General features: G+C 36.0%; 1 protein-coding gene across 3 annotated transcripts; it reads left to right on the top strand.

The window, feature by feature from the left end:
• The first annotated feature begins 14156 nt into the window (after window positions 1-14156).
• On the top strand, window positions 14157-23287 carry LOC132043819 (probable DNA primase large subunit). Of its 3 annotated transcripts, none has more exons than XM_059434288.1 (20): window positions 14157-14362; window positions 15213-15274; window positions 15360-15463; window positions 15551-15632; window positions 15717-15776; window positions 15893-15950; window positions 16041-16060; window positions 16988-17071; window positions 17151-17215; window positions 17628-17676; window positions 17763-17810; window positions 17899-17988; window positions 18157-18216; window positions 19153-19212; window positions 19532-19606; window positions 20102-20187; window positions 22343-22436; window positions 22514-22621; window positions 22878-22944; window positions 23082-23287. In XM_059434288.1, the coding sequence occupies exons 1-19, from the start codon at window positions 14230-14232 to the stop codon at window positions 22893-22895; spliced, it is 1356 nt and encodes a 451-aa protein (XP_059290271.1). In that variant the 5' UTR covers window positions 14157-14229; the 3' UTR covers window positions 22896-22944; window positions 23082-23287. The 3 variants fall into 3 exon arrangements, with proteins under 3 accessions (XP_059290271.1, XP_059290269.1, XP_059290270.1); XM_059434286.1 differs by having other exon boundaries at window positions 14160-14362; window positions 22875-22944; XM_059434287.1 differs by having other exon boundaries at window positions 14162-14362; window positions 15893-15947; window positions 22875-22944.
• The last annotated feature ends 276 nt before the right edge of the window (window positions 23288-23563 follow it).

Raw genomic sequence — 23563 nt, 5'->3', positions numbered from 1 at the left:
AATGGTCTTTCATGGGGAGGGAAGGTTATCTACCTTACATCACCATCTATTGGTGCAGGTTCAAGTATACAAGAAATCTAAAACGTCTAATGACCTCCACGACCATAATAGCAGCTACTGACTTTGAATACTGAAAACCGATCTATTCTCAATAGTTTGGCTAATTCCAGAGTTCAGAACCAAGTTACATCTTCACTTTGTAACAACTTGATAATCTCAGAACACGAATGAACAATGTCATACATATTTACACCCACGATTTAAGAAACTTGACATTCGAAGCATATTAATCTCAAATCCATGGAGAACAAATTTCACGGACCAAAGATTTCCAAGCATTGTTTACAATTACTTCCATCCGATAGATTTTAACTTTCATTCAACCAAGTTAGTTAGCAGGACGCATGTGTTTAGAATTGCACAACATGGACACTCCAAGATAGCTTTTTATGAAGGAGGATATTTACATAACACAATAAAGAAAGGAATTCCCAAGATAAACGCTTAACAGTAGGATTATTTTCACATAGATAGTAAAGGACAGACTAGTTCTCTAATTCACATCAGATTCAGCTAATCTATACCAAGTTAAAAAAAATAATACACAGAACTGAGAATGGGGTCGTGTTCCACCTAATAAAATCTAAATTAAGGCAAGAGGCAGAAATGAACCATACATTATCATGAGATCTAATGAAAACAGAGAAGAAAAGCAGAATCCACAGAGCATGAGGATTACCTAACCTAAATCTAACAGCCACGAAACTAGTAACTAAACAAATTACATTGAGACAACAGTGAGTAAAAAGAAGAAAATTTCTTGAGACTTTTAAAGATGTTTCCATGAAAATGATAATAACTCTTTTAAGAGCTCATGCTCATGATCACAATATCTATTTTAAGAGATTAAACAAACCAAGCCAGCAATCAGTTATGCTAAACAAACTAAATACCTTAAATCTACGGAAAACAAAATGCAACCAGACTGAAGCATATTGAACCGAACCAAGAGCAAAGGGGTAACTAAAAAAAGAGTTTAAGCTACCCAAATACCAAACAGTCATTTTCGAGTTCCATGTGGATCAGGTAACCATCAAACATGCTATGTATACATCTTTAGCAATTTGACTAAACAAGATATCCAGGCCAACACAATGCCATCGAAATGTTCATTTATGCAAGTAAACAGGTCCCTAATGGCGGCATGCTAATACAGGGGTATACACAACATACTTTGTATACTTCATACGAGCTTACACAAATCCAGACAGGGCCATACGCATGTTGATTTTGACTAATTAAATAACTAAACGTGTGGCCAGATTCAGGTGATTTTGAACCAAACATATACTTGGTAAAATTTAAGACTAATAACCTCTAAACCATGCCACATAATAACTAAACTTAAACAGCGACACAAAACATACTTAATCATAAAACATGCCAATATAACATATAACTGTTTGCGACAGCTACAGAACCGAACAAGATGCAAACGATAAAAAAGAAGGGGAATTACCTGCTTCGGGTGCAGCGAATCTGAGGTGCGGGGGTCCTCGGATCTTTACTCGTAACACCACAAATCCCGAATTCGCACACACTCGGACCCGAACAAATACCAAAGATAAAACAAAAAAAGAGATTTAGTGTCTTGAGGTAATGTAAAGCAGATTGAAAACTAATGTTCTTGAAGAGTAATTTAGGTGGTTAAAGATTTGTATTTTCCAGGGTATTTCGGCGGTCAAGAACCCAGAAAACCCCCCCCCCCCTTCGGCTAAGACTTAACATGATATTTATAAGTGAAGTGGCTAGGGTTTTCGTTTTCATGAGCGGGAATTTGAAATTGAAAATCAAAATCGAGTCAAAGCTCGTTCTAATTAGAACGTTGAGACCTTACTCGAAATGGTTCAACCTTCCCTGGTCTGTGAAGATTTTTGTGTGTTTTGAAGCAAGATGAGTAGAGTTTTCTCTTTCAATCAACAAACGCGTGCAGATGACAGAAAGGGGGGACAAATTTTGATATGGAAATGGTTAGACAAGTCTGTGATGTTGGAAAGGGGCTGGGGTTTGATCGAAAAATAGCAGAGGGAGAGAGAGAGCAAAGGAGAGAAAGTGCGGCTGAAGAGAGAAAGGGAAACCCTAGTGGTTCCCTTATTCTGAAGCGGACGGGTCGGGTCGGGTAGTCGGCGGGTGTGGACCGGGTCGAATTAAAATGGGCTGGTAATTAATGGACTGAGTTGATTTAAAATGTTGGGCTGGGTAAATTAAGACACGGGCACCGAATTGAATTGCTAAAATATGGCTGAATTACTACGGACTAAAATATGTAATTAGTAGTACTCAGATAATAAAATAAAATTATATGATTTCGTAATAGCCGTGCAATAGTATTTTGAAAGTTCAACAGTAAATAAACACTATTATTTAATCGCGCGAAATAAATGTGATGCATGTGCATAAGATAGTAAAAATGCTGAAATGATAAAAATGCGAATTATTATAATACTGGTAACAATAATAATGACAATAATAATAATAATAATAACAATAATGATAATAATAATAACAGCTGGTGAAAATAGAGTACTGAAACGCCGATATTAATAAAAGATAATAATTATAGTAAAATATAAATAGTTATTTTTTAAATTGCCAAAAATAATAAAAATGTAGATAAACATTTAGGGAGGGCGGGACAAAATTGGGTGTCAACAAGAGAGATTATAGCTTTACACTTTTCTCTTGAATTCCCACCCTTTTTTAAAACTAGGGGTTTTAAGCCTATTTCATGTTCTTGCTTTCACGCGATTCACCCATGGAATCTAACGGTATATAGACGATATATAAACTCAAAACAATCCCTATAACTATACTTAAATTTCAGAAACTTACCTCTCAACAATTCCCAACAACTTTCCTTTTCCACCTTTCTTGAATCAAATTTTCACAATTTATGGAATAGGTGAGGTTTCCAGTGTTAATCTTCGTTAGATTAAGGTAAAAATCATAAGATTGATCAAGAACTTACCTTAGATGTGTTGGGGAAGCCTTAGGGTTGTTTGCTCTCAAAAAGTCATCCTTCAGGGATTTTCTATGAAGTTGGGATGTCTGATAAATGAAATTCCGAGTTAAGTGTTGAATTTATAGGATGAGGCATTTTGGACCCTACACCTCGCTGAGCGAGGTCTATAGCATGACCCTATCTCGCTTTGAGCTTAGCCCATCGAGCTCTTAGGTCCATTTTATACTTAGCTAATTAGGTCTATAGCATGACCCTATCTCGCTCTAAGCTTAGCTCAGCGAGCTCCTAGGTTCATTTTCACACTAAGTCAAATTTTCACGTTTTTCAACTTTGTCGACAACATTCGGTAAAATGGGCATAACTCCTAGCACATAGGTCCGTTTGAGATCCACCTTATATAGATGGAAAGTATTTCAAAGATCAACTTTCATATTTTGCATTTTCTCAAATTCCTAGTGTAACTACCTGAAAACTGGACATAAGTCAGGACTACATCAGACTTTGACGTTTTTAAGAACTCTTACAAACTTCACTATTTGGTTTGATTGCAAAATGACTATCTTTCATCCAAATTCATCCCTAAGGGATTCATATAGCTAATATGTCACATCAACACTGATTATACACATTCACACATAACTCGAATTTACGAAGCGTTACAGTATCGCCCTCTCAGGATCATTCGTCCCCGAATGGAAGTCATGGCCTAATAGTTTTTACTAAACCTCAATTTTTTCAGAATTTCTAGAGTTCTTTTGCAAGACGATCTATCCCCAAAGATTACGTGACAACCAACCAGCCAAAGAAAAATGACCTGGCCCTCACAAGGACTCCCCACAGCTAGATCATTTAAGCCTAACACAAAAGGAGGAATTTATAACCTCTAATCTACACCTTCGCAAGAATACAATAATGGGAAGGTTCAACGCATACCTGGAATAGGGAATAAGTAAGGGTATTATGGCATGAGCGTCATTACGGAAACTAGATGGTGACTATACCCCTTTGAGTTCATTTTGTGCGTCTTAAGATGCTAAATAAGTCTACCTCGAGGTTTAATAATATCACTCTTCCACTCTATAACAGGTTCATCAAGAAATTCAAGCCTAACTATTTTTTATTGGAAATCCAGAGTTTTATAACACTTGGAAAACTAGTCTATCATCACATCAAAGTTCACCATTTGTAATTCAAACAAATTGGCAGTAGTCTCACAGCCCTTAACTACAACTGCACAATCTCTATAGACTCTAGAAGAAATAACGGGGACACTAGCATGGGTATTCACAGAAAAAGGTAACTAATAATTGTCCAGATTCCATACCCAAAATCATGGGCAAGGTATCGAGTCACATAAGAAAGATTCGAACCCGGAACGATCAACGAATAAGCACCAAATATAAAATAGCGAGAATTTTTGTCTCAAAAAATCCGCGACCACACCTTCCAATCGCCACCAAGCACCTACAACAGATTTCCAAGAGACTTTGTACCATCCATCAAACTATACAGCACAACCAATGTGCACCTCATAACACTATTGTTCACTAGATTAGAAACTACAGCACCAGTTGAAGCGATTCCTGCGAGGCATGAATTATCGGAAACGTCAGAATGATCCTAAAGGAAGTTCAAGCTCTATACCACAATCTAGAATCAAGAAGAAGGAGAAACACCTCTAAATGCCCTGGTAGTCTTTCGATCATGCAGGTGATCAGGTTGCATGAGGAAGACTCCACTAGACATAACTTCATAGAAGCATACCAATCCTCGGAAGCTTCTAAACCTAGGCTCTGACACCAAGCTTTTCACCCCCCAAAACTCACCCAGGGCCAACACGCATCCAATGCTATGAACAACACCAGAAGCACCTTTAACAAAATCAATAATCATCTATTCTATTTTAATAGTATTTTAATATTCATTTTAAAAAAATCATACATGGCTAACTGAAAGCATACTCATACTTATAAAATTCAACGGAAGTCTAGTATGAATAATCAATTATAAGACTTGGCAAACGTCTCAATAAGTTGTACGAGAATTTCAAAGATCTACCCATAACACAACGTCTAATTATGAAGCTCCTAAGATAACATAAACAGAGTCTAAAACATCGGGACGCAACCCGAAAACTAAAATGATAAAACTAGATAGATGGGATGTCCCACGAACAAGGGTGTGGGCTCACAAATAAGTCTAGAAAACATCAAGTTCTCCTACTCCGCATGCGTACCACGAACCTGCTCTTCTTTGTTACCTAACATACCATGAAAAACAACAATGGTATGCCGGAGTACTGGGTACTCAGTGAGTGTCTCCGGGATAATAGTTAATAGCAAAATATATAAGTAATAAATGTAATTAAAAACCGTTTTGAGAACCAGTTCAAAACAAATGATAACATCTCATGAACTTCTAGTATAAGTCAATGACGAAGAAATAATCACTTTGAATCCTTAATTTGTTCCCGTTACCTTAAGTTTTTTTCCAAAAACAGTTTGAAATATAAAAGTAAAGTAAACCATCAAACCTAGTAAAAATCATCCGTAATAAACTAATAACCAGAAAATACATCAAGTTCAACTAATTTACCATTTACCATATTAAGTCTCTCACTTACGAACCCGAAATCATGAACTCAAGATCATCAACAAGTCACTCATAGGCAATCAAAGCATAACGCATGCCAAAATAGGCCCTAATCAATAAAACGAAGGGACAACCACTTAAGGTTCCCTAAACTGCATAGAAGTACCACGTCGGGGCTATCAACCCATGATGGCTACCCTTCCTCCCGAATAGCTAGGAAAGTACCACACCGGGCTACAAACCCTCGATGACCACTCTTCCTCCCGAATGACTAGGCATGAACCACACCGAGGCTATCGACCCTCAATAGCCAATCTTTTTCCCGAATGGCTAGGCATGAACCACAACGGATCTATCGACCCTTGATGGACACTCTTTCTCCCGAATGTCTAGGCAAACCCCATTAGAATCCATAGTGACTACCCTTCCTCCTGAGTAGCTAGGCTAAACTCAAACAATAAAAATCATGGCATATTAGCCGAATCACAAGTCATGGCTTGGAAGCCGAATCTCAAATCATAGCATGGAAGCCGAATCCAAGTCACAGCATGATAGCCAAATTTTTTATTATGAATTATATTCATCATCCTGTTAATAGGGTAGATCAAGTCATTAATCGGGTTTAGAAATCATGTTTAATCACTAACCAACTTTCAACACACCAAAACCCGTTCACAGGGCAAAACACATTAAAGACCTAAGCTTTAGAAACCAAGTTCAATCATCCCATAAAAGGGGAAAATCGTGTTTAAAGATTATCACTTTAGAAATCAATTCGATCATCCCATACTAGGGGCAAAATATTTCGAAGATCATCTCTTTCAAAATCAAGTCAAGTCATCCCTAATAAGGGAGTGAAGTGTCACGACCCGACTAGGGGCCATAACGAGTACCCGGAGCTAACTACCGAGCACCACTCATTCTACTACTCATCATACTTAACCTGCCTTCATTTATTATTCCTGACACAGCTAGCCATGAGGAGGAATCATTTTCACTTTCAAAACATATCTACATGTATATACATAAGCCCTCCGGCTATCAAAATGATATACAAAATTACAACGTAGTCATCATGGGACATCTACTACCCATACGTACGTATCTACGAGCCTCTACTAGCATCGAATACGAAGACGGACAGACCCCGTCGTGCCCAAAACATATATACACAAAATAGTAAAACAAACGGCACCTCCGGAATAATGGAGTGCTCTCATAAATCTGTTGATCAGCTCCTATGAATCTAGGTCGCCTCCCTGTCTAACTGTGGGCATGAACACAGCGTCCAAAAAAAAGAAAGGACGTCAGTACGAAATATGTACTGAGTATGTAAGGCATGAGTAGTAACGTAAATAAAACGTGAAGGACAGCATAAGATAAAAGACCAAGTAATACCTTTTGAGATATTCGTCATACTTACTTTACCTTTTCTTAGGAATCGTGGAATGCACATACATATACATATCATAGTACCGTATCTGCTCATACACATTAAACGTTATCCGTATTCGACCACATAGTGGCACCCGTATTCAGCCACGTAGTGGCTCGACAAAGATCCGTATTCGGCCACGTAGTGGCTCGACAATATCCGTATTCGGCCACGTAGTGGCTCGACAATATCACATATATGTCATTCGTACCCGGCCATAACAAGGCTCGGTATATCTCATTATCATCGTTGCCATCACTACGGAAGTCTTTTATCAATATCGTTTTAAGAGTCTTGAAAGTTGCAAATTCTAGGTTTTCTTAGGAATAAGACATTTTAACTGAATTCGTAATAAGGGTATTATGCTTCTATATCTCCTGGAAGGCACAATCATTTTCGCTATCATGATCGTCATTACTGTTATGTCTCACTTTTGAACAAAACAATGACATAAGACAAGGCCAACTATCATGAATGTGACGGAGACTCATACGGTATGCTCAATCATCCCATGAGGACATATGGAACTTTAGTCTTTGGGTATCACTGGGAAGGGAATTACCATCGTAATCGTTGTCATGAAGAATATTCATCAACGTCATCATGATGGCCTTAAGAATCATGGAAGCCTAGCATTTTAGGAGTAAGGACAATATGGAAAACAAGTGTGGGGTCACAACTTAGGAATTACCATTATAAAGATCCTTATCGTTTATATCACAAGGTTCATGAAAGTTGTGGGTGTCGTATGTAGTTTGACAACTATCGAATCATCATCGTTATTATAGGACATATCTCATCTCTTATTTTTATCTCATGAGTAGTTCTTAATAGTCATAGGCTTACAATTTTCGGAATATGAGAAGGTCACGGAAAGATAAAGGAGGTCATATTATAGGAATCATGCCTTAGAAAAAGAAGGGACTAGCCTCACATACCTTTATGTCTCTCCAACTTTATCAATTCAACGCTTTTCTCCAAGGTTCACGATTCTACCTTCAAGAGAATTCGTACTAAGATTAGATAATTGGAACATACTTAGGCTTAAGCTAAAGCTAACGAAAATTTGGCAGCATCTCCTTTATTTCTACAACTTCCTCCATATGCTATAACAACTCCCAACATCAATAACAACATTCATAATATCATAATCAATAACTTTGTCAAGTTCGACATTATTCAATTCCCACAATTCCTTACCAAAATGATTCATGACCATAGTTATGGCATAGCATCGTATTTGTTCTCATATAATACCTCCTTAACATCATTTGTATCATTTACAACAAGATTTCACTCATAATACCTCAAGAATCATGATCCATGTCAAACTACTATTCAAGAATACCACTATTCTTATATTTGTAACCCATTTTCTACCTTTTCCATAATCCAAGTCTTTCAACCCTTCAATATTCTAAATAACATGAAATGATCATAAAACTCACCTTTGATTGTGTAGAAATGGGTTTTAGATGGAAATGCTTCACTTGAAGAAAATCCTAGCTCCACTTCCAAAGAAATTCTTGACTTCTAGCAATCCTAAAGAGCTTCCTTGCACTTGATTTCCTTGGATTAATGATGTTGATCTTTGATTTGCCTTGGATTTATGTAAATGGAATGTGGAGAAGGCTTTAGAGGTGTGGAGAAGGTTTTTGGGAGTGTTTGGGGTCTGTTGGTGAACAAAAATCGGAAAAAAACGAATTGGGCCAAATATATATAACTTGGAACTTTTCCACCGACAGCAACTTACGGTGGAAATACGGTTCGTATGTCATACTTACGGTCCGTATGTCTGACCGTATGTTGGCCAAAATTCTGCACAACTCTCTGATGTTGTTTTACACCTCTCAGACATGACAGACGGTCCGTATGTCACTTTTACGGTGGGTATGTTGGGCCATATCTCTGCCCAGTCAACAAACTTTCACGAAAAGTACTTTCTTCGATTATCTTAGCCTCGGAACCTTTAGGGTACATGCTTAATGATTGTCAAAAGTCTTTCTTTAACCTGATAGGGGTATCATAGCCTCTCTGGACTTACATTAGTTTGCTTACGATGTAATCGACGCGGAAATTCTTAAGGTGTAACATAAAGCATGTTCAAAGTTCAAAGCTTTATAATTTAGTTTCAATCGTCCCTTGATAGGGAAATCACGGACACATACATATAATATAATACACATACGGTTTAATGCAGGATTGTCCCTCACGCAGACAAGCCTAGCAAAAGAAACCATTTTTAAAGGTTGAAAAGTATGTTCGAAAAGAGACATACCTCAATTCCCACTATATTGCTATCAAACGGAGTTTCTGAGGTTCAACAATCACGCTGCAATTGATTTAGATGAGATGATTAGAGCTTTACACTTTTCTCTTGAATTTCCATCCTTTTTGAAAACTAGGGGTTTTAAGCGTATTTCACTTTTTTTCTTTCACGCGATTCACCTATGGATTCTAACGTTATATAGATGTATATAAACCCAAAACAATTCCCATAACTAAACTAAAATTTCAGAAACTTACCTCACAACAATTCCCTACAACCTTCCTCTTCCACCATTCTTGAATCGAGTTTTTTCACAATCTATGGAATATGTGAGATTTCTAGTGTTAATCTTCATTAGATTAAGGTAAAAATCATAAGAATTGATCAAGAACTTACCTTAGATGTGTCGAGGAAGCCTTAGGGTTGTTAGCTCTCAAAAAGTCATCTTTTAGGGATTTTTTACGAAGTTGGAATGTCTGATAAATGAAACTTCAAGTTAAGTGTTGAATTTATAGGATGGGGCATTTTGGACCCTACACCTCACTGAGCAAGGTTTATAGTATGACCCTAACTCGCTTTGAGCTTAGCCCAGCGAGATCCGAGGTCCATTTTATACGTAGCCAATTTTTCTTAAATTTTTCATCTTGGGACCCTACAACTTGTTAAGCGAATTCTATAGCTTGGACCTATATCGCTTTGAGCTTAGCTCAGCGAGCTCCTGGGTCCATTTTCAAACTAAGTCAAAATTTCACGTTTTTCAACTTTGTCGACAACATTCAGTAAAATGGGCATAACTCCTAGCACAGAGGTCCGTTTGAGCTCCACCTTATATAGATAGAAATGTATTTTCAAGACTTACGACCTCCATGTGTTGCATTTTCTAAGGTTCCTAGTGTAACTACCCAAAAATTGGGCATAAGTTAGGACTACCGCATACTTAGACAATTTTAAGAACTCTTACGAACTTCGGTATTTGGTTTGACTTCAAAACAACTATCTTTCAAGCAAATGATTCATATTGCTAATATGTCATATCAACACTCATTATACACATTCACACCTAACTCAGATTTACTGAGTGTTACAAAGAACAAGGAAATATCTCCTTCCTTATCCTTACGCAGTTGGTAGTTTGATATATGCCTTGGTTTGCACTAAGCAAAGAAATTCTCAAAAGTGGTGGGGGTGGGTGGTTAGGTGGTGTGGGTGTGGCGGATAGGTGGTGGAAGGTAAGTGGTGCGGGTTGGGTGGTGGTGGGTGGGTGGGGGTGGTTCGGTGGGATGGGAGTGATTTCGAGGGTGGAGAGGAGATAATTAATATGAAATGTCACATGTGGACTTGTTTACCCTATTCCCATTAGGGAAGTTATTTTTCTCATTTATAAGGAACTTATTTTCTTAAAAAAGATACTTATTTTCTTAAAAATGATATTTTTCAAAAATCTCAACCAATCGAACATGGGAAAACATTTTCCGGCCTCCATACAGAACACACCCATAATGATGAGAAACCTCAATTTGGAAAACCTTGCTTTGTTATGAAGAAGACCCCAAACCTTTCTTATAACCCTGATTGCCGTCTAACCTAACATCTAACTATATGAATTCACTCTCCTTGTTCGGATCTTTGAAATTTCATATTGTATTTCAATTGCATACTATGGATCTTGTTCTCCTCCTTTTTGAAGAATTTAAAGGAAAATGTGTTATAGTTTAATTGTGTTGGGAAATAGAGAGAAAGAAAGAGTGAATTTTTGATTTGCAATCTGCATTTGGTGTTATTGCATCATCGTTTTTGGACTAATTTGATATAGTAAAAGTGTCAAATGTATTAATAGTATTTTGCTGGGAACTAGGTAAGGAGAGAAGAAGTAACCATAGTTATTAGTATTTTGGTTAACAAAATGGATCTGGTCCATTGAATGAGTGAAGGGACAGGTGTCAAGTATTTGGGGTAGCACCGGATGAAATAGAGGGATGAGGTATCGGAGGGGAGCCTCATCCCCTATTCTTGACCCTTTCCTTCTTCGCCTTGGCTTACCTCGCATATGAGCCAATCAAAACTTTTGCTTAGTACTTAATTAACAAGTCAAGGCTAATGGTCGAAACCAAACTCAAAATGCATCAAATGTGAATTTGGTCTAGTTTTAATATTTATATTCTTGTTATTTTATCAAAGAGGTGTTGGAGTCATGTGCAGGCAATTACAACACCCACTATTTTTGAAATTGTTCTATTCATTACTATTTATTTGTTCTTTTGTCCACACCTCCCCCCCCCCCCCCCCCCCCCCGCCGTCCGTCTTTTTATAAAGATAAAAATATTAGCTAATTATTTTTAGACTAATACAAACATATATATAAAAAAAAAAAAATTAGACTACAACAAGAATTAATTAAGAAAGATATTAAAATCAGTAATTTGGTATTTGAAATATAAACTAATAGAAATTGCGTTTTTATTTCAAAAATTCTTTTTGCAAATGAAACAAAACTTGTATTTAAAATATGGCTTTTTTTTTTCTTGTATTTTGTTCCACGTTACTCTCTTGCAAACCTAGTGCACACTTATGAAAGAAACATTTTGTTATGTAATGCCCAAATGGGTGGCAATCATGAACAGCTGAATGGCGCTAATGTCATAAACTCAAATGTAGTTTTGTGAATATTTTAATATATTAGTAATATCTAGTTCACCAAAAAAAAACCTTGTGCACACAAAATACATGTGAATCACCTTTCCACGACCTTCTATCAGCAAAAGATTTAGGATGATACGGTGAGTTCAGAATATTCGGATATCTATATTAGCCATACCCAACTTATCATAGTAAAGCCTCAGCTATGAGATGATTATTGTTGCAGCATCATTCCTTAATTTAGAATCAATCTGAAAAGAAATCGAATCATTGGCGATATGACTCCGATTAAGTGCACTTCCGGCCAGCGAAACATGAGTTATAATCCCTAACGAAAGATTACTTGACTGCAACTGGCTCAAATCCATCGTAATTGTAAGAAACAATTGAAATATACCACAAAAGAAGTGGAAAAGTCTTAATTGACACCACCAAAAAAAAGAGAGCTAGAAGATCTATCTTGGCTCCTCATCTCGATGTAGAAGTAACGAAATACTGCTATTGTCCTTCTCAATTGCTTATTCACTAGTCTTTAATTGATTCTTGATGGGGGGTGTTCATGGGTCGGTTTGGATCGGTTTTTGGTTAAAACCAAAACCAAACTAATCTAGTCGGTTTTTAAAATTATTAAAATCAAACCAAACCAATTATTTTACATATCCATCGGTTTGGTTCGGTTTGGGTCGGTTTTTAAGAAATTTAATGGTATTTCTCGCTTTCATGTTTTTTCCTGCAATTAGGAGAGAATTTTTTATCCTTTTCCAACTTATAATCCGTTATTACTATTTTATTGTGGTAGCTATAGTTTTTGCATTAAGGAGAAAATGTCTTAGGATTTATGATTTTAATTAAGTGAATAAATTTTATAAGAAATACAAAAAATAAATCTAGGTAAATCTTTTTTTTGAGAATGGTAACAAAATCTAGGTAAATCTCAAATAGTTATTTCTTTGAATAAATGAGTTTGAATTCATGGATTTCTTTTTAAATTCGGCTTAAGGTATAAATTTCATTAGCATATTATAGATAAATAAATTTTTGCTTAAAAAGTATATAAATTATTTAAAAGTATTTAGAAAAATTAATATATTGTATGTATATAATTATAAAAATTATGTATAAAATTTGTTGGTTTGGTTTGGTTTTTTTCTTCGGTTTGCTTTTAGTAAAACCAAAACCAAACCATATATTATCGGTTTTTAAAATTCAAAACCAAACCAAACCTAAACCAAAAAAATATCGGTTTATTTAATCGGCTTGGTTTTGATTTTCGGTTTGGATCGGTTTTTAACCAAACCCTGACCACCCCTAGTTCTCGAATCTCTTATTTTTTTTTCATTTCCTTTTCTATTTGCCTAAATAAATTTGTTGTCCCTTCTCGTACCAAACCAACCCACTAAAATGCAAATAGGCATTAGAATTGTGGTTAATATCACGAAGAATAAAGAGATACCGTCTATACCCATTGATCTATGTAATGTTTATATATAATTATACAAAATAAATATATTATCTATACATTGCAATTTGAGTTGGTACAGGGTATATGTAATGTTTATAGATAGTTATACAAAACAAATACATTATCTATACACCGATGTTATAGTGGACAACATCAGTTGCAAATTAGATGAGTTGGGCGTATAGCTATAAAGAACATATACATCATCTATACATCGATGATAAAATGGGCTACATCAGCTGCAAACTAGATGCACAGCCGTATATATGAGTTATTTTGTGCAATTTGCAGGATTGTCTTTCGCTGGGGGTGGGCTTTAATTTTTGTCCCTCAAATTGGTAGTCTTTAATTTTTGCCCTATGCCTTAAGGCAGAATTTCGCAAGGCATAGGGCAAAAGTTAAAGACCCACAATTTGAGGGCCAAAACTTAAAAACCACCAATTTAAAGGGAAAAAATTAAAGACCAATAATTTGAGGAGCAAAACTTAAAGACCACCAATTTATAGGAAAAAATTAGAGACCACTCTAAATGAAGGGAAATCCGCGCAAAAAAAAGAGTTATTTCCCCATTTTTATTTTTTATTTTTTATGAAAACATTACCTTTTGGGATCTGAAATATAGGTGGGCGTTAGCGGGCCTTCCTAAAAGTCAGTGAATGGGCCTGTAGAAGCCCAGCCTAAAAGTGAGTTCATGCCCGGAGGGAAATGTTTCCCGCCATTTTGTGTCATAGTACTTCACCCACTAATACACCCTTTACTTTTGTGTTACAATCTTAAAATTCATAGAGGCCAAAAGGAGAAGAAACAAAACAATGGAAGCTGTGAGGAAATCTTCTTCAGTGTCCAACAACGGCGTTGTTTCAAAACTCCCTCTCTATCGTTCTGCTCCTCCTCTCGAAGTCCGTCTTGAAGATTTCGAGCTTTACGCTATCGATCGCCTCCGAGGTAACTAACAGTAAAAGTAAACAGTAAAAAACTAAATTTACTTCATCCATTGGTAATTCTAAGTGAATAGTGATTGAAGATAATATGATAGAAAAAGTTACTGCAGATCTGTTACTTTTACTTGCCCTACTTCTAATTTCCTTTTACTTAATAATTTGCTCTGAGCATAGGGATGTATTGATTTACAGATTGTGCGTTTAGTATAAAAAATTTCAAAATCTAACCTCTAATTATCGAAGAAAGGAAAAACGAGGAAGACAGAATTTAGTATTTTAGTTCGTCCTGTTGATGCTTTCTAATTGCTAATTTCTGTTATTAGTTTCAATAATTAGAAGGAAAAACAGTTTTTTTTTTCCTTTAATCTTTTGAGTTGTGTTCAGTTTATGAAACTGATTCTCATAATACTTAATAATTGTTCCGAGCATAAGGATGTATGATATACATATTGTGCGTTTGAGTATTTCTTAATATTTTCAAATCCTAATTTCTAATTATCGAAGAAAGGAAAAAAATAGGCAAAGAAGAAGCTAAATTCCTTTACAAATTATTATATATTTTTGATGAACTTGTACAACTGCTTCATTTATGTGAATTTAGTATTTTAGTTTGTCCAGTTGATGCTTTCTAATTGCTAATTTCTGTTATCATTTTCAATATTTAGTAAAAAAAAAACCAGTTTCCTTTTTTTTTTTTTTTTTTTTTTTTTTCCCTTTAATTTTTTCTGGAGTTGTGTTCAGTTTATGAAACCGATGCTTATAATAATTTGATGTCTTTACACTTATTTGTAAATTCATTTGAGCCGTGAATAACACAGTTTTATCTTGCACTGATTATTTTTGATTCAATCCAGTTCTAAAAGGAATTTCGGATGGTTTGTCTAGAGGAAAGAAGCCGGATGAAATGGCGAAACTGGTAACTCATAGCATAAATTTTAGTAGATAGAGTAGTATATTCTAATCCTTGCTACATTTGGATTGATTTCGTGGTTTCAAATTAGGTGTTGGATCTGTGGAAAACAAATATGAAGAATCAGCATTCATCCGAGGTTGTTAATAAGGACATAATTTCACATTTCGTCTTGCGACTTGTTTATTGCAGGACGTGAGTAGATCTTCTTGGCTTTTCCATTTTCGACTTTCTTAAATTCTGAGAAAGGATCATTTACTTTTTAAAACTTTAATCTCATAGGGAGGAGTTAAGAAAATGGTTTCTTTCAATGGAAACTACCTTATTCCGCTACCGTTTCCGGGTTGAAACTACTGAAGTTCAGGTTTGATATAGTTACTGGCACATTCTCTTTTCCTCTCAGAACATCTCTATGCTTATTGTTTTGATATGATAAATTTGGACGCAGAGGGCGCTAATGGCAGAGTTTGATCTTCCATACAAAGCTGTGAGCAATGCTGAATATGAGGTAAATTTTATGTTTACGCTCCAAGTTACATTTTTTTTTAGGTTTTTGTTTTCTTAACATCAATACATTCTTTTGGTGATAAGTTTTTTCTTTATGGCTGTCTGCTTCTGATGCAGAGTGTGAAGGACAAATTGAACCAAGTTATGCGCGCCATAGGCCAATCTACTACAAGTAGTATTACTCTTACTATTTGCTAATCCAATTGTGAACATCAATTTTGACAATATTTAAGGGCATTAATATCATGATTTTTATTATTTGCAGCTGATGCTATCTTCTACAAGGTATGCTCTTGACTTTTGCAGACCGTTTACCTCTCTCCCCCTCCCCCTCCCACTCCCCTGGTGAAGGAAAATGGCAGTAACACAAGGAGCCAAGAGCTATACCCGTGTAGATCTGACACGATTTGGGTGTGGGCGTGGGATCTGCACCGGATTTGGTCAACTTATTTTGGATACTTTGACTACAGTTATGACCAAGAAATATAGATTGATTAGGTATTTGGTTTGATTTTGAGTTTATGTCATGTATCCATATAAAGTATGAGAATGCTTCGCTATATGCGAGATATTTTACGAATAAAATATTAGGTTTATGTCAAGAATTAAATTTTATTACTTTTAGTTCAATAACTTCAGTTAATCAAATATATATGTATATATGTCATAATACACATTTATCGACCGTACCCCAGCATCCTTACCCACTATCAGATCCATACCTCCAAATCCTAAAATTTTATGTAATGAAATCTAACCTCTAGATCTGCACCAGTATACCCCCACCTGAGTCCGAGCAACACCAGCCGGGTCTGCATGAACATCTATCTAGAAGAGTGCAAAAGAAAGATGTTGCTGACCGTATTATACTTGTGTACTTCTGTTTCAGAATTTGTGAGAGTTGTTGCCTAATAGCCACACGTGTATGAATTGACAGATGAATTTGCTTCAGTAACTTCATCGGGTTGACCAGCATGCTCGTTGGTGATTGTAAGCAAGAGAAGTGACTATAATTTTGAGTGTAGACCACTTGGTGTGGCCGAACATTTTCATGATTGGCTCATTGTGAACTATGAGACATAGGTTTTAAGTCTTTTATGCAAGGATAATAAAGAGGCAAAAAGGACTCTATTTATCTTGTTTGAATGAGATTTTGCTTTGGGAGGTTCTGGTTGAGTTTCTCTTATATTATTTTGTATTTAATTACTGAAGGTTCCATTTGAGGAGGTGCCAGAGCTTGTGGCAGGTCGAAAAGTATTTATTCAGAAAGGGAATGCATATATTGCCATGAATCAGGTAGTCTTTTTATGGAGCATCCACATGAATATGTTAATATCAATATACCAATTGCTGTGACATAGCTTATTTCTTGCAGGTGGTTTCACTAGTTATCACGCAGTTCCGAAGTCATCTTTCGAAAGCGCTAGTGCTGACAAACAGGTTGGTCGCCAAAAAGAGCATACCAACTATTAGATTAGCAACATTTTAAAACTTAAGACAACAATTATTGAAAATATCTTATCTTCTTTTTCACTATTTTAAACTTTGTTTTAAGTCTATTGCTTGTAAAAATGAAATTATCCTTTCCGGATCTGCATTTCCACTTTGTGCATCAGATTTCTCATTCTCTCTTGCTTTTCTTATATCTGAGTTGATCGTTTAGACCAACCACACTTGCCATCGCTCAGATTGCTTCCAGGACCTCATTAAGCTGTTTGTGTATTGTCAAGTTCTTCTGATATTTCATCTAGCATGTTGCTTTTGGAATTTCATCTCCTGGTTACCACTCTTGCTATAGTTAAACATTTGTTCCATCATTAGATTTTTAGAAGTTTCAGTTTATTGATTTCAGAAAATGGACCTCGATGATCAGGGAACAGGAGAAGGACCGTTTGGCTCCTGTGAGTATTGAGCTAGTTTTGAAGTTGCACCCAAAGATTGTTTATGTTCCTTAATGTATAAACCTAACTTCCCTTCAATATTTTAGATTATCGAAGCCTTATCCACAAGTTATCTGGGTCCTGATTATAGCCAGGTGCTTTAGAGCTACTTTATTATCACCTACTTCCTACAGTTGCAATGTTCTTATTGCATTTGCTTGACTAGTTCATCCTTTGTTTCAGCCGAGAGAACATGCAGAAATATCACTAAAAGACATTGATCAGATTGCTAAGAGTTCATTCCCTCTATGTATGCGTCATCTTTTTCAAAAGGTTAGAAGTTGTTCAAGAAACCAAGTTCATTAACATCAGATGTACTTTTTAAGCATTACTATCATATTATCTCTTATTTTGTTGTACTTCTAAGCAGTTATGATGTTTTGGTACTGCACCTTTTTTACCAAAAGGTTTGCCTTCACCACAGTTTATGATTTATTGCAGCTACGAGAGGATCATCATCTGAAGCATGGAGGGAGGATGCAACTCGGTCTATTTCTCAAGGTTACATTATTTGATATGGATTTTGCCTAATAAATTTGAACTATTTGTTTTAGGATGCGATAACAGGATTAATGAGAATTTTGTTGCTCCGAGCACTCACATATTTTATTCTGCTGTATAGCAATCCCTTATCATCATCTTCGTCTCTGATTTACAGAAAATGAATTACAAACTTTCCTTCTCCTAGGTGATTCATCTATGTTGAATCGCATTCATGCAGTCGTTCCTCTTTTTTTGGTTCGTGGGTGGGGGGGTGGGGTGGTGGGTTCGGGCTATTTATGACTATATATAATATTGCTTTCGAATCGTTGATCCACAAAGGAAATTCACTACAACTGACTGAATTTAGAAATTTTCTGCATATAGTAATGCTCCAACAGATGGTTCTTTGTTATCGAACATCATGCACTAGTTATTGCACAAGGGATAATATAAATGGATGACTGACAATATGATAAACATACAAATTATGCATTCAAGGATTCTGGTCAAGTATACGCCTTTCAGAGAGAAAGAAGTGTAGAATAAAAAAGGAAAAGGATTTACAAAAGCTAGAAAGTGGTCAAAAAAGTGTTTGTGGATAAGGGCAAGAAGTAATTGTTTTAAAAAATAGAAAATAGGCTAAGTGGTATAGAACACTTTTTATCCTACAGTTTTGATCATTCGTGAAACAAAGTAAGTTGAAAGAAAAAAAAAAAAAAGAAGAGAGTCCTGATTTTTTCTTTTTGTTCTATTAGGGCTATCTTCTTGTCAATAATGTGTTTAGAGTTACAGATTCTTTGGTTGAAGCATGTGGATATCCACTAGGAACAAGTTTTAGGTTCTCTCAAAGAGACATCTTACTTCATCGAAAAAAAAAAAGTTTCTCTCAAATAGCGATTGTAAGAATTTTTTCTTCACGGTTCATTTTTTGATGGTGTCTTGCTTTATTTGTAGGGTGTAGGATTGAAGTTGGATGATGCCCTTGCATTCTGGAGAGCTGAGTTCTCCCGGAAAGTGAGCAGTATTTAGGGTTCTATGTATTATTTTTTACACATTTTAAGTGTTTTCTATGTAGAATGTAATGGACTGAACATGTCAAAAAATGAGCAAGCCATTAGAGGTAAGAAGCACTGTGTAGAAGAGTTGCCCTCAGTTTTCCTTGTACATGCTAATTTGTGGCTTAGCTAGAAATAGATTTACCACTATGGATAAGGGGAGAATAGACTGAGAACAATAGAAAGGTTGTCAGATGTTATGGCTTGCACCTTCTGAAGAAGGTGATCTCAGATGTGTTCAATTTCTCTGGAATTAAGTGCATAATTCTTTCTTGTAGGTTGGTGCTGAAAGATTTGATAAAGAATATGCATATGGCATAAGACACAACTACGGGAAAGAAGGAAAGAGAACGGTAAGTAACTTATTTGAAGTTGCATTGCTGAATATGTAGAGTTTGAGAGAACGTCTATGCATTTTTGTAATCCATAGTCGTGATAGAACATTCTATTCTGTATTAAAACTGAGAAGTACCCTGAGAAAAAAACAAGCGCAACACACAAAAAAAGGGCTTTAGGTCTGAAATAACCAAGAAAAAAAGAAATACAACGAGAACAAATTCTTCTAGTTCCGGATATCAGTTATGATTTCTGTTTTCTCTTTTCGGTAGGACAAAAGCGGAAGAAATGGCTTTTGTCCATGTTCTTTCAAATTCCCTGTTCCCTTTGCATGCCCATGAGTAAGCATAGAACATTGGAATAGTTTCAACATTCTGCTAATACATTAAAAGAGTGAAAAGAAGAGAAATTATTTCTACATCTTGTGCTATATATTCTTTTTGGTTGAGATTTGCATTCTTTTCTCCATTTGATTTCTCAAAAACCCTTATTGCTTTCTTGCAAGAGTGCAGGATTACACACCTTATTCTTGTCAAAAGATTATATCATCAGCTCCAGGAGTAGGAGATCACCATGGCTGTCCGTATCGTCATTTCAGGTCATACTCTTCTCATGTTGCATTTGGTCTTGTTCACTGAAGTGAGCAATTGTTGCTTATGCAGCATGTAGTGCTCATCCCCCATGTTCGTTCCTGAAACTATTAGACAAATTATCTTTCCAAACAATTTGTAATCTCGTCTTTTTTTCTCTGCTGAATGACTTTTCATGTGTTTGCTTCTATCTGCATGATGTGCATGCAACATGATGAGATAATAAGGTCTTCCAGGCTTCGTCATTGATTAAGCACCACTTCTCATTATCCTGCACTTTGCTAACAATTTTTTGGACATCTAAGTTTCTAGGAAGTTGTTTGGGATTGAGGCATAGTTGTAAGTTTCTAGGAAGCCCAATTCCTACCAAAAGAAAAAGAGATAAAAACAAACCAGTGTATCAACTTGGTTAAAAAAAAAAAAAAAAAAAAAAAAAAAACCAACCAGTGTATCAATTATGCAACCTAGTTGATAGTTCTGGAGAGTGAGCAGTTTTCTTGAATTGTTGGCCTTCCCGGTGCGAGTTTGGATTACTCTTGCAGTCTTGCTTGTGTGCTTCAGATACCGAATGCCAAAAGGAAAATTAAAAGCAATTATCCATGTTAAGGAGAATCACGACCATACAGTAAGCTCAAGAAAGTTTAATCCATATCAAGGTTCAGATAAGGATGAAATTTCTCAGCTACATTACCTATCCACAACAAAAGAAAAAAAAATCCCATCTCCTTGATTGGATGCTAAATTCTTAATTCCTGTAATGAGCAGTTGTAGGTAGTTCCTTTGAATGTTGAAGTCCTCCGGAGGGACGGACACCAATTTATTTATCTTGAACATGAGAACTAAATCCATAGAAGATAGCTCTTTTTATAGTTCTGTTAGTGCTAAGCTATTGGCTGTCGACCATAAATATTTGCGTAAGTGTTCTGTTGAAGTGTGTGACCATCTCATCTAAAAGCTTAAGCTGTTAGAGAGAGCACACTTTTATTTACTTAATTATAATCTCAACATGCCCCCAACCTGATTTTTTTCGTGGGTTGAGCACGTGGAGAGTCTTTTTGATAATGGATGGCAATGAGACTCGAACCAGGACCTTTGCTTGCTCCAATACTATGATAAGAAAATAGACATTGGGTCTAACTCAAAACCAAAAGCTAGCTCATGAGGTGAGGATTACCTAAGACCATATAAGGAGACCAAGTCCCCATCCGACCACTGATGTGCGACTCTACATCCCCCCTCCTACCAATTGAAGCGTGAACAATATAATATGGGGGGCCCAACATCGGATAAACCAAGAATTGGGATGAGTCTGGTTTTGATACCATGTTGAACTATCATATCTAAAAGTTTAAGCTGTTAGAGAGAGCACACTTCTATTTACTTAATTATATTCTCAACAATTACCATAGAAGATTATTATCTGTCAGTTCTATTATTATTATTAACTTTTTGTCTAGTTGGATACGGATCCTTGTATCCGTGCGTTCATCTTAGTCATGAAGGTCAATACTCAATAGTTATAACTTTTTCCACTACCCAAACCTGCACTTAATTCCTAGATAATACTATGTGTCTTACTTGGATATTCAGTGTTGGCCTTTGAATTGCCATACCACAATTTTCACCGAAATTCCCTTTTACTTTTAATCTCTTTGGCTTTTGTTTGTTTTCCGTTTTAATCTGTAGTTCCTTTATGAGATTTAATAACACGTTCACAGTTATCTTTTGAACTTGTAGCTATATGCATGAGCTGAAAGACGATATATGTTGCCTGCCTTTAATTATTACTTTTTCTTTTTGCATTTTGTAACATCCGACAAGACTACTTATGAGAATGTATAGTCACTGTGTTATTCCAAAGAGCACGGAAACTGAAGTTGATTAGTAAGGAAGAGTGAAGTAATTTGATAATGATTTTATCTTCACATTATTCTATGTTTCAAAGATTGAACTAGTAAAAGAAATACAAGAAGGTGCCTTTTTTGCACTTCATGGTGTTGCATATTGTTGTCTCTATATGATGATAGAGAATATATCAATTAGCTTATACTTAGGTAGTAGGTACTCAGAATTTAGGACAATGTGTTGGAAAAGATTGCTCCATTTCTCAACATCTTACATTTGGTCTCAATTTTCTTTTGCTTGCTAAACTTGCTGCAACAGTGAGGAGAATCTGAGAGCTGCCCTGACCAGGATGGGAGTAGGCAGTCGTCCACTGGAGGATGTGATGGACAAAGTCCGAAATAGACATTATCAGGTTAGTGTGTTATTTTATGAATTATCACTGCTTTACATCACCTAATTTCATATGTTTATGATTGTAAAATGGTGCAGTTGGCATGCACTTTAACCTTTGAAGCTGTTCATGGCTCATCTTGTGATGCCGGCGTTAACCATCCAAATCAGTACTACAATGACAGTCAGAGGATCTTGGAATCAAAGGTAAGTTCTTCGTGGAGTAATACTAAGATGGTTGTAAAGGATCTCTTTGTCATTTTGAATTTGTGATTATGGATTTGGTGGTATATTTTATCATGTTGTGTGATGCCGAATGCCATTTGGTGCTGGAGAAATGCTTCTTTATTTTTTGACTAACTTGCCTCGATTTTCTGGCCCTTTCAGTGGGCACATGGCATTTCATATTTCACATCATGCCTTAATATGTATCTTCTTTTTGCGGTTAATCTACTTTCAGAAGAGTTCCAGCAACCCATAAGGACTGAAAGCTTCAATATAGGGCAATTTAGATGTGTTGCCTCCCTTATGTGAGTCTTCTCTATCATTAGATTCTGTAGCATTCTACTACTCTTTTTCTTGTTCCCATACTTGTTTATTTATTTCTTTTCCATGCTTGAACATCCCATGCATTTCTACACTAACACTAGAGTTAATAAAACTGCAGCGGAAGATCTGGTCGACTCACCTGCAAGAAGCCAAAGAGACCATGCAGGACTAGCTATAAAGAACTGACGCCCTTTCTGTCCAGACAGCTTAAAAAGGGGAAGCAGCTGAATCACCAGTTGCAGTTTCTCAATGCAATCCTATCGTTTTAAAGCATTAGTGATGTGTATACTGCAACTTTATTAACTCAATCCTATTCAGATCTCTCTCTCTCTATATACATACATTATATATATATATATATATAATGCTTGGAATGAGGAAGGTGACGTGGCACTTTTTTGGCCAGGAATTGTATTTATCTCAACTCTCAATTTTTTGCCTTCTTTCTTACTTCTCTGCTCAGAAGATTTGCAGAAAACAATTCTTATCGTTTTTCTTCTTTACTATGTGTTTATGATAGAAGTTATACGTTTCCGCGTCTTTATGGTAGATATGATAGCAAACCAAACTGCTATTGGTAAATGTAACTGCTGGCTCTTC

The sequence above is a fragment of the Lycium ferocissimum genome, unplaced genomic scaffold (genome assembly GCF_029784015.1).
Source record: "Lycium ferocissimum isolate CSIRO_LF1 unplaced genomic scaffold, AGI_CSIRO_Lferr_CH_V1 ctg2850, whole genome shotgun sequence".
Classification (NCBI taxonomy): Eukaryota; Viridiplantae; Streptophyta; class Magnoliopsida; order Solanales; family Solanaceae; genus Lycium; species Lycium ferocissimum.
This window is presented reverse-complemented; position numbering and strand designations above follow the sequence as displayed.

Excerpts from the sequence above, each read along its gene's own strand:
- LOC132043819 (XM_059434286.1), top strand. The coding sequence starts at position 14,230 with ATGGAAGCTGTGAGGAAATCTTCTTCAGTGTCCAACAACGGCGTTGTT. Across the intron at positions 17,811-17,898 it reads TGGGTCCTGATTATAGCCAG|CCGAGAGAACATGCAGAAAT; the intron begins GTGCTTTAGAGC and ends CCTTTGTTTCAG. Across the intron at positions 19,213-19,531 it reads GAGCTGAGTTCTCCCGGAAA|GTTGGTGCTGAAAGATTTGA; the intron begins GTGAGCAGTATT and ends TCTTTCTTGTAG.